We start from the raw sequence: 12042 nt of genomic DNA, 5'->3' as shown, positions 1-12042 counted from the left end.
ATTCGCGTTTCTTATCATATTTACAAAATATCACAGTTTTTGTCTTGGTCGTATCCTTTTATTTTGTTGTATTTACACCTTAAAGGCTGATCCATGAAAATATTGTCTGACATTAAACCGGTCTGTGGCTCAAAATATGTTCGGGATCGCTTATCTAAGAGAAAACTATCCTCCTGTAATGGGAGCTAGAGCACAATAGAGCAACTGGTTCAAACCCCACATGAAGCATTTTTAGATTTAAACATATATACCTCCACACGCTCAAAATGTAGGTAGGAGGACTTAAAATAAAAGGGAAAGTTACTCAGCACGCTGGCTGTCTTTTTTCATATGCTAAATGCTTTCTTCCACCTTTTCTATATTTCTTCCTACTCCGGCTTTAACTAAAATTGGAGCAGCTGTCACTATACCTCACCTAATCTCTCGCTGAGCTTCCCCATCGCAGTGTGACATTTAAACCGAGGGCATGTTTTTATTTATAAAAGCTTAAAGCATTTTTCACATCATGAATTGGCGTCTGTTTCGAGCCGAGATGACACATCGCTCACATATTCAAACAGCAACATATACTGACACAGCTGATCTCATTATCATATTGCACACGATTCTGTCCCCAGACCTAAGGGACACAGATGGGTTGAAAATGACAGTGCCATTTCTTCTTCTTCTCCTTTTTTTTGGACGGACAAAAACTTGAACCATTCATAGCCGACGGGTTCGAATGTGCTCTGCTGATTACACATTCATTCCGAAGCCTCGGAGTTAGCAATAAACAACCACATCTTTCTGAGTGTTTCCATTCCTGTCTCGCTCATATAAAGTGACTGAGCATGAGGTTAGAGCCATCTTGTCAAACCACTGTGTATAATTAAACGCTTTGATCTGTGTGCGGAATCCAGCTTGTACCGTGGGTTGCCACTGCACGCTTGACTCTAAGGACTATTTATAATTGAACACTGGAAGAAATCGCACTCTTTGGGATATGGATACGATGTTCAGCTACGGCGTATCGCGCCAATTCATCCTATACTTCACGTCAACGTGGGTGGAATCCATTAACAATTTACTTTACAAGGAGACTTACCATCTATGCACCGAATTTACAAACCCTGGCATAGACAGTCAAATTTGAATTTGTAAGCATGAACAAATTCCCCATAAAGCTGAAGCCAGTACTTTCCTCAACGTCACTGTACCGATGCGCAGCCTAAATCCGCCCCAGTGAAAACGAATTGCAGACTTACTCTTTTGCTTGCCTACTTTCTTCAAATCTTACGTAATCCTGAGTATCACTCGGGATCAAATCATTTCCCGCCTCTAGCTGCAGCATGCACATACACTACAAAGAAATCATCTTGCTGTTCACCTTTTTTTCCAAAGAACATATCACGTGGTAAGTTACAGGAGTGAAAAATGCTATTTAACCTGCGATCCCGTCGAATAACGTCCAGGAGCACGCGAGGCGGTGCCCTTGCCAGAGCCAATGGAGCTGTCCACGCTTTTGCCGCTGCAGCAGTGAGTACGCAGGCACTTCCCATACTCCTTACGCACCTGTAAATTCAAAAGCACAGACAGGTTCGCACTAGCAGCTCACCGCTTTCCAAACTTGCTACACTCCAGCATGCTCGTTATGGAAATCAATTCCAATGTGCATGCAGTTAATTAATGTGAGACCGTGCTATTTTCTGGATACGGGAGAGAACGCAAATGCCGACCTTCTTCTGCAGCACACAGTGGAAGATGAAGATGAACATTCCCTGCAGGGAGTTGAAGATAGTGAAGAGGTAGGCCATCACCACTGTGCTCTCGTTGACGTACATGAGGCCGAAAGCCCAGGTTAGGCCCAGCAGACATAGCAAGGCGATGGCGCCGATCACCCAAGATCTGAAATGTAAGCAAATAGCCATTTGATGAATAATTAATAAAAGCTGTCATTTCAGGAGAAGGAACATAAACTGCACCAAAGATATTAGGTCATAAAGCAATAAGGTACAACTTTAACTGTAAGGTCTGGAAATGAAGAACCTGCTTAATCCACAATTATAAATACAGTTTGAAATGAACAGGGAAAGGAAACTGATGATAAATGAGAATGATTTTTTTTCCCTTTCTATTCTTTATTTTTACACTTGCACTCTTTCAAACAAAAAGAAAAGCCTTTGATCCTCCCACAAAAATTAAGTGCAGTCTATATGTGTGGGCGACCAGTAAATACAGTCCTCGTTTCCAGGAAAAGAAAATTCATTAGTATATTACATGTTGGATTCTAGTGCCTGAGCTGAGTGTCTTGTAAAATCTTACTCAAGCAGAAGGTTTATCTGAAACAAATGCCCTTGAGATTACAAAGTCTATTAAGAGTAAGGGCTCTATCTTTGTGCTGGTGCACTGCGCAGAGAAGTGGCAGTTTTTTTTCCCCTTCACCTGCACCCTTTTGTATTCTGGTGACCCCTCTGGCAAGATCTAGATAAGTGTTTAATCACATTAATACACGATTCTTGTCAGAATGTGCCGTCTACCCTTACATGTACAGTATCCATGTAGTGCGCTTTGTCAAAGCTTAACCTCCTAAGACCCAAACTCTTCCACGGCATGCATTTTTAATTTCTCTTTGATATTTGGGCTGATTGGGGCCCGATGAATGTAAAAGCAAAGAATCACCAGATTTTTTTTTACCTTATTTTTGTTTTTATGAAAAATAAGAGCAACATATGAGGATATTAGTTTAAAATTTTGATAGAACAGTAGCAGTATAATGTCCTCATAAGTGGATATCAGGCCCTTGTAGAGCAGAATTGAGTATTTTGGTCTAAATAACCCAAAATGTGATGTCCACATACGTATGTGGACGCCAGGTCCTAGGAGGTTAATTATGCACACCAGAAACATCATGTTGTGGCTACTAAAGACTGCACATACAGCACCAGACTGACTAAACCAACTCTTGTGCACATTAATTTTTGGTTTTATCAGGATTCATCATAGCTGGGCTGTTATAGTTACATTTCTTGGGAGTGTTATTGGTTTTATGCTTTTAATGTGATGAGCTTTTCCTTAACAGCAACATTTAAATTCATGTTGATGTGATATTTCTTTGTCTTTAGCAATTATTAAGAATATTATTGATTGTATACATAAATAAGACTTTCATATTTTCTGAGCTGCGATTTGTGCAAACTGTAATTCCAGTCGCCAAGTCTGTTTTCTTGTTGCTATGTGCTCATCTGACCTGGTTTTGAGAAATTATATCATTTTGGTTCAAGAAATTTTATAAGAGTGAACTGATAATCTCTGCTGATCATCCTTGTGCTTATGTCATCTTGAGCTTTCCATTTGTTTTAGCCATTGAGTGCATGTAGCTATTTTATCTGTTTTAATTTAGCTAGCTTATGAAGCTAAGCTTTAGTTATTTTTAGCAATTCATTTTAAACATATATTCACTATTATTAAACTGCTTCAACCTTTTATTCAGCTTTTGCCATTACTTAAGCTTTATATTTCAACTTTTTATTGATTACTTTTAGCTACCAATCAGTTACTTTCAGAAAATTAGTTCTTCCATACAATCACTATTCTTAGCTAACTAGCCATTAGCCATTAATTTTGATGGTTACTTTTAGTTATCATTAAATTGTTTTATACAAAAATCTTATAGTAGAATTCCATCTTTCACTTTTAGTTTTTCAGCTGCTTAATAGTTACTTTCGTTTATCACTCACTTTTTTAGCCACTTTTAGCTAGTTTTCAGGTTTAGCCTTTAGCTAGCTATTTTATTCATTGTTGTTCCACATTGCCTCTAAACGCATGTAATTTGTCATTAATTCCTATGTGTTGCTTTTTCTTCCTGTAATAATCTTTTTAAATGTCCTCAATGAGCACCTTGGGTTGGACGCCCAGCCCTTCAATTCAAACTTTGATTTGTGCCCAGATTCTTCCTTTTTGTTCTGGATAAAGGGAAGATGGGTGTATGGTATTTACACTACAGTACTAACATTTCTATACAGTGCGCTGTAACAATACAGGTGCCATTTAAAACTAATCTTGCTTGTCTCATCTGTAGGCTATGTATATCTAAGATCAGAGTACTTTGTGCACACTAATGTGGCCTTCAATGTGACTGAGTGCTCTACTATAAATCATGTTAATGATTCAGGGAGGCAGCCAGATGGATTTGGGTGCTGATTTGTTCATGGTGGAGTAAATGAAAGATGGCATTATGAGAAAAAAAGGGCCATTCCAATTTTGTCTTACTTCATCTTAGGTTCATAATCCTGATAGCTGAGCCATATAATGAGAACAAAATAAATTAGAGAACAGACAGAAATGAATCAAATCACATATTAAAGCAATGCAGAGGTAAAATAAATAAACAAAGATGTGGCAATAAATCCAGTGTAAAAATTTAGAAATGAAGATGGAAACAACACAACGAGAAGGACGATGGCTTGCTTGCCTGTATGGGATTGATGCTAGCCTGCATTAATCCAATACATTTCCACATTTCCACATTTTGGAAGCGGATTTGTTAGTGATTTACAGATGTTAACAATAATTATCTCTTTTGCATAGGTATCTAGTTCCCTTCATAAATGCTGGCAGACCTTCACATTTAAGCGGTTATAAATGGGCCAGGTGCGCAGCGAAATAAATGATTTATGAATTCACCAGAGCAACCATTAAACATAATTTTCCCAGGGCTGTCTTAATGACCTGGTGGGAAAGGTACTTTATCAAGGCGATTGCCCCCAGATTGGACACAGAAACACAGGCAATGGACACACACAAAAAAAGAACAAAATGTTGTCCTCTAACTAGTGGGAGTTTTGTTGGAGGGATAGCGGATGATAGAGACAAAAGAGGTCATAAGAAATGCGTTGAGAGGACAGGATATGAAGAGGGTACGACTCATATCAGCACGGCACGGCTTATCTTCTTCTGGAGTTATCAGATAAAAATATGAGGGTGATTTTGAGGGCTGCATAGTAGGAGCCTCGAGGCAAAACTTCTGAGACTGCATTACAGTCGCTGAAAAGCATAACAGCTCACTTACAAATGAAGCGGGTGCATCTCAGCTTTTTTAGGCCCCATTCAGAACTGTAGCCTGAAATCTACTAATACAATATCACTTACTGATCTGCTCATATTCTCAGCATCATTAACTTCAAAATAGTTTATGTAAAGTATATTTGACAAAGCTAATTATGTCGTAAAGGAATAATTGTAATTAAATGCTTTAAATACATTTTAGGGTGTCAAATTTAGCATTTTAGCAACTTATGCACTTTAGCTCAATTGTGGTCGTCACAAAGCCCGTACAAAAGCCCGTATAAATATATAATACATATACTGAGTGCTGTAGTAGACAGCTTTCAGCACTTTCCCTCCAAAAAAAGGTTTTATTGTACTAATTGTTGCCAAAGGGGGGCAATTTTAAGCAGAGAACTATTTCAGTCTGTGACATCAAATTACCTATTTCCCTCCAAATGACTTAATTTGCAGAGGTGCCATTCATTGCAATGTCACAGATCATTTATGTATGAGATTGCAATTGGTCAATTCAATTTGTTTTAAATCTACATAAAGTCATTTCATAGGCTCTTTCTGGGAGAGGAAAAAGAAGTGCCGTGATCAGGCCAACAGGGGTGTTAATTATTTAACCAAAGGTATGCTCTAAATGCAAATCACCCCAAAAATGTTTAAGACATCAATAGCGCAAAGTTTTTGATGACGGCACAGACATTTTTTTTTAATCTTTTACATCACAGCATTAGCATATTTCATTTGAAGCTCTTTATCTGAATTGGGAGGACTCTATGCTAAGCTAAAAATGTTCAGTCCATCATCTTCTAAGAAAGCTCAATTCAAGAGTAAGTTTGGTATTCAAAGTTACATCGGTGCAAAAGTCACGCTGCAATCCATGAATCACGGGGCAGCAGCAGCCACTGTCTCCATTACGGGGTGAGGAGGGGGGAAAAAACCACATCAAACACGATATCAATTCTATTCTACTCCTCTTCTGAGAAATGTTGCATCTTACCAGTGCCATTCTACAATAACACATCCATCATAATAACGGTAGCTAAAATGAAGAGGAGGGAGGAAAAAAATAGAAGATGAGAAACAGAAAGATGTTAAAGATAAACACGGCATAAGATAAAAAGGCAGGATGTGAGTGCTAATCAAAAAAAAGAAAAGCAAAGAGGGAGAAAGAGATACTCGGTGAAACAGAGATGAAACACTCATATTAAAACAAGGCAGGATGATGAAATCTGAACAAAAAACATGACATCAAGCCATAAAGAGGAACCAAATAGCAGGAAGATGAAACTAAAGAAGGCATAGCTCATTAAGCTAGGCTAAATTGACTTAATTAACCAATGCTATCATGATCATGTTTTCTAAAAGGGAACGGGGATACAATTTGAGGGGGGAATTAAATTTAAAACATCCTCGTATCCGTACAACATTAAAAAGTTTTTGCATCTCTGTGTGTGGAGTGAAGCTGTGGAACAGACTAAGTAAAGATATGAAGCAATGTCCAAGCATGGCGCAGTTTAAAAAGCGGTTTAAGGATATGGTTTTTACAGGGTACAGGGAAAAGGTAGAGATTTGATAGGGTGTTCTTGTCTAATATTTTCATGTGTGTGCGCATGCACGGGTTTGTTGGTATGGGTATATATGTATGTGTATGTGTATATGTATGTGTGTGTATATATATATATATATATATTTAATATATATATATATATATATATATATTAAATATATATAAAATTGTAGGCTGTGTATCCTTCAGGTGTTAATGGGGTTATTGAAAATGTGTATATGTGCGTAGGTATGGACAGATAGAAACATATATGTGTATATATTAAAAAAAAAAAAAAAAAAAAAAAAAATTTACACATAACATATAATGTAATTACAAGGAGGTATTTCTGTAGTCTATTGATACTAGATAGTGGAAAAGGGGTGGGATTAAATAAGCTTATGCTTCTTCCTGCTCCTTTTTGAACATGGACGTTATTTGGAGTTGTGGTTGCTCGTTTTCCTTTTGTTTGCTTTGTTCATTTTTCTCTTTTAATTCTATTTTTTTTTTTATACTTTTTCAACATGTTCAAAATAAAGATTCAATCAATCAATCAATCATTAAAACCGGCTCACCTTGATAGATCATTAAAGGTAAAAAAGCATTGGATATATATATATATATATGTATATAAAAGCCCACAGTAGCCTACACCTAATTCCAGTTTTCTGTGTGTGTTCATAGCGTTTTCTAATGGATGTTGGTGTAAAAACCTCATCAGATGAATGACGGCTGACAAAAAGCTGTACAGATCCATCTCTTTTTCTTTTTCTTTTTTTTTTCTTTTTCTTTTACAAACGGCCAACACTGCAGAGTGTTTTCGAGTCGGTAAGACTTGGGTTGAGGAGGTCAGTGGGTTGCTACATTTAGGAGAGCGCAGTGTTATAAATCACGTGACACTTAGGACCACAGCAATCAATATTTTTCATGCAGAACCAACTACACAATGTATCTGGCCTTTGGAAAAATGGCCGATGTACATAAGTGGTCACATAATATGCTGGCGTCTTACTGAGTAGTAAGTAGTTACCTACTGCAAACTTTAAGATGAACTAAATCACATTGAATCATTTGTTGTATTTACTTTTTAAAGCATTTTCGATCAGTGTTATAGTCAGCGATGTACTTGCTGGTAATCAGCAATCCATTTCCAGGCTGAGCAGGCTAGGCACAGGGTCTGTGTGGGCAGCAGGTGTCCTGCTTGTAGTTCTCCAAATATCTGAAACATGGCACATTTGTGCTTCATAGTAGATGTTCGAGATTGGCCGTGTGCCTCTCCTTACACATACTACGCATATGTCTTGGTGTGAACGTGCAGTAAATGTGCAGAATCTATTGTTTAAGCATGTCGGTTTCTCGAAGCAGATCTGCCTGTGAGCAGAACACATACTGTGAGCCTACTCCCAACACTCTTCATAAGATTGGGAGGACACAGAAAGAGGCCATATGTTACAACGTTTAAAAGTGAGCTGCCAACACAAATAACAAGAAAATCCTGAAACACTTGGAGAAATGAGGTGGCACTGATTGGCTTTCACCATGAAGGCGCTGCAGGAGGTGTCAAGTTTGGATTAAGTATAGAAACCTCGTTATAGCTTTGACAAAGGATTGCAGAATAAAGAGAAACGAACAAGGTTAGGCTTAGTTAGGTGAACATGCATTAGTCTGCAATTTTGCATTACTAGATGCACTATTAAACTTACCCTGTGACACCGCTCATTGGAAATAATTCCCCTAACTCTAACAGCACTGTGAAAATGATATATCAAACCTAACAACAATACTGTGCGAATGCACGAGGAATTATACGTACATAGAGTCAGTGCTACTGAATGTGTTAGAAATCCAGTTATGCTATAACAGCACAATTATTTGAGACTAATGGATTAATGGATAGTTTTATTTGTTCTTACGAGGAATCTAGGATGTTAGTGATATTCAGTGACTTGCGAAATAACAGTAATGCAAAGTGAGTGGGTCCATAGTTAACTTTTCCCAGTTTTGAGATGAGTAATTGAAGGAAGAATCCATTAAGGGTGGTAAACACAAATTCATTACCTGGTGAAAGGTTGCAAGACGGTGCCTGCTATTGCTAGGCGAAACTGGTAAAATGGTGCTGCACTGAAAACCTCTTTGTGATTGCTTTAGCTGCTAGCAGATATCCGTGGTCGCCTGTAGTTTGTATTGTAGATGGTTAATGGTCTGCAAACACTTACCAAATATGATACTATGTGGTTATAAAAAGTGGAAGGCAAGCTTTCTTCAAAAGTAAAAGTTGTGTCTCAGGCAACTGCAGCAATCTGCAAGTGACCAAACCAAAAGTCATAAGGAGGTTTTTGGTGCAACACGCTCTTTGTGGCTAATCTCAAACAGTGACAGCCAGCAACAACTCACCAAACCATCAGGGAATACACGCCGCTTCTGTAGCGTAAGCTAGTTGACTGGGATGTCCATTAACAAACACCTGTCAGCTACAAAGCAATGTGCTACAAGCAGATCACTTCCAACTTGGATGGGGCTTTACTCTTCACTCTTAACCAAGCTTAGTACTGATAGCTTAGCATAACTAAGTAGGGTACCTTGTTAACCTTAGCAGATATGTTAGCTAAACCACTGAAAATAGCAACTTCAATAAGTCCTCATAGCATGTAGCAGCTCATGTTTGACATTGCCTTTTAATGCAAAACACCAGAATAAGACTGCTGAGGTTAAACGTAGGAGGAACTGATGTAGGGTAACAGTCGGGAAACACAGCTTCAAATCTAGGCAAATAATTTACTTCGCAGAGTTCACAAAACTAGTCAAAGCTTATTATTGTCCAGGTTACATTTTTTGGCACCGCTAAGAAGCAGCATATAAAAACCACAGCTCTGAGAAATCCTGTAGTGAATTTGTGATATGAAAGCACATTGGCACACTAGGGACTGACGTGGCGGAACCAAAGGCTGCCGTATCGAGCCTGCTGAAGATTGTTTTCTTTTCTTTTCCTTTTTTCTTTTTTTAAATGTGTGTATCACTTGGTTGAGAGGAGCGGGGCAGACAGGGGCCACTGTGCTGAGACAACCGGTGATGTGATGCCATGAAAAAACCGCCACAACACGGCCATAAAGCAGACTAATGTGTCCAGAGTGGCTTAAAAAAAAAGCGAGGCAGACAGCAAAAACAGAGCAGAGACCCTTATCCATCATAGCATACAGGCAGCAAAACAACTTTACACCATCTGTGCAAAGAGCCTGCCCTGACACCAGGTAGCTGGAGCTTACGTCAAAAGCAATGACCGAAAATGCTATGTCACCCTACAGTGCAAATACAGAAACTTTCTGTGTGCGCATGAAACTTCTACAATCAAGTAATGAAATAATGCACCTAATGATGAATGAGACTAAAACATGTAAACACTAAAGCAAACTACGGCCTATTATTTTTGAGAAACCAGTGCACATTGACACAAGAGCATGTCTCAACAGGGGTGGGTGTCTTTTTACTATTTATATATACATATATATGAATTATGAGTTCATCTTTTGTGGCAAACATAATTACTGCGTGCAACACAAACACACACTAACAGTGTTGTAATCTCAGGCAGTAGCAGCAGAGGCCCTCATCTATCCTCTGGCGCCATGTGAACATGCAGTTTGATAACCATGGAGGAGCCCGAAGGGAGAACAGGAGGGGAGGTCTGATGTTAGGTACGTTTTGAGCCAGTGATATTTTTCAAGTTTACTTTTAGTCGTCCTGTTGGCTCATTGCTTAATGCAACTTAATAATTTATTACGTCTCTATTGCAAAATATCCTTTTATTCAATTTTCACCAGGCTTTTTTTTTCTCAACACAAATTAAGCATGCACCTTACAAGACAACTTGGCATGTAAGGTCTACTCAAGAAAGAAGTCATAACCCAATGCAGCCTCAGGTTATTATACAACATGATTCATTAGCATAAAGCTTTAGACATGTTGCAGGTTTTTTTAATGTATTGTGCTTTGTTTTGCTTGTGTGCTTATGCATAATCATAGAGCATGTGTTGGGGCAGGAGCTGCTACATGGCAGTGCAGCATACAGGACCGTATCTGATAAGACTGCCAACTCTGCACCGGTAATACCAACTTGTAGCCTGGTCACAAATGTTCCCTTGCAAAAACATGTTTTGATTATGATTAAATACATCCCAAACACACAGCTGTGTTATGTATGCAATCTCAGTTGTAGTTAACTGTTTGTTATTACGGCCGACTGTTGTCTTGGAACAGATCAGGCAGTGCTTTGAGCTTGGCACTAGCTTAATTGCATGCATGAGCATCAGTCTCAAAAGAGAATAACTGGCTATGCAATAAATTGGCTGTGTTCTCAAAAATACAGGCGTGTGCTAACAGGAAAAATCACACAAAAAAAGTTTGTGCTTTTGGCGTGATACTTGTTTATTTGCTCTTTTGTACTGTGTGTCTGCTCCTGATCGCACCAATTTCACCGTTTCCAAGCACTCGAACTCCTCCTTAAAAGACTATCTCATTATTTCACTGCAGCATATACAGCTATGGTAAAAAGAAAGTGCAGGCTAAACAACAACATGACATATTGCACTGTGACATTATTTATGTAGCAAAAACTAAGTCATAATGCAGAAGCAGTGTGTGAAAAGCGAAACACACCCCGTGATTCAATATCTTATAGAGCTAAGTTTAGCAGCAATAACTTGAAGCAATCATTTCCTGTGTGACGTTATCAGCCTCTCACACCATTGTGAAAGCACTTTGTTGTTTTGTAGCTGTGCTTCAGTTCATTGAGGTTTGAAGGCATTTGGGGAGGACCTTAAGAGGACTGTTGAGGTCTGGACTTTACTGGATCCCGCCCCCCCCTTTTCAGCCATTATGTTGTAGATTTGCTGCTGTGCCTACTTGCATGAAATGAGCCAATTTTCAGTCATAACATTACACTTTGGTATACAGAGAACTTCATGGTTGACTCAATGAATGCAAGGTTTGCAGGTATTAAATAAAAAATGATAATATGTCATGTTTTGGTGCATCGGATACCCCTGTGTAGGTGTTTTGCATTAATCATAACAATTAATGTCAGTCCAGGTTCAGCATTGCATGTGACCGATGTGCACTCAGGACGAAAAGTCCCAAAAATGGGCCGGTTAGGGTCAAGGTTAGGGGTTCGGATGTGATCGTGTTTAGGGTTATGCTAATGGGGTTGGGGTTAAGGTTTTGTGTGTTGGCGTTTCCACGTCGCAAAACTACGACATCACAACAACGTGACTGGTCACTTGCAATGTTGAACCTGGATGAACATCAGCTTTGATGATCCAGGAACAACACCAACGCACAGATATCAGATCATGCATCATATTTTATATCTTATCTGAGGTTGCATTTAGCTAATGTAATGATTAGATTACTTGTGATTATGTCCGTATGCACGACTACTGAAAGTAACAGATACAGTGAATTTG

The 12042-nt window shown here is 38.6% G+C and overlaps 1 protein-coding gene across 7 annotated transcripts in view; it reads right to left on the bottom strand.

The window, feature by feature from the left end:
* LOC309701942 (adhesion G protein-coupled receptor L3) overlaps positions 1–12042 on the bottom strand; it is a 276705-nt gene that overhangs the window by 13614 nt on the left and 251049 nt on the right. For all 7 annotated transcript variants that reach the window (XM_082526287.1, XM_082526283.1, XM_082526284.1 and 4 more), the window contains 2 exons: positions 1716–1884; positions 1426–1551 (listed from right to left, as the gene is read on the bottom strand). In XM_082526287.1, the coding sequence (XP_082382413.1) occupies positions 1426–1551; positions 1716–1884 (295 nt within the window). The remainder of the gene's footprint in view (positions 1–1425; positions 1552–1715; positions 1885–12042) is intronic.

This window comes from Aulonocara stuartgranti (assembly GCF_965226115.1).
Source record: "Aulonocara stuartgranti genome assembly, chromosome: 3".
In the NCBI taxonomy this organism is placed as follows: domain Eukaryota; kingdom Metazoa; phylum Chordata; class Actinopteri; order Cichliformes; family Cichlidae; genus Aulonocara; species Aulonocara stuartgranti.
The sequence above is the reverse complement of the archived record's forward strand: the minus strand, read 5'-3'. Positions and strand labels throughout refer to the sequence as shown.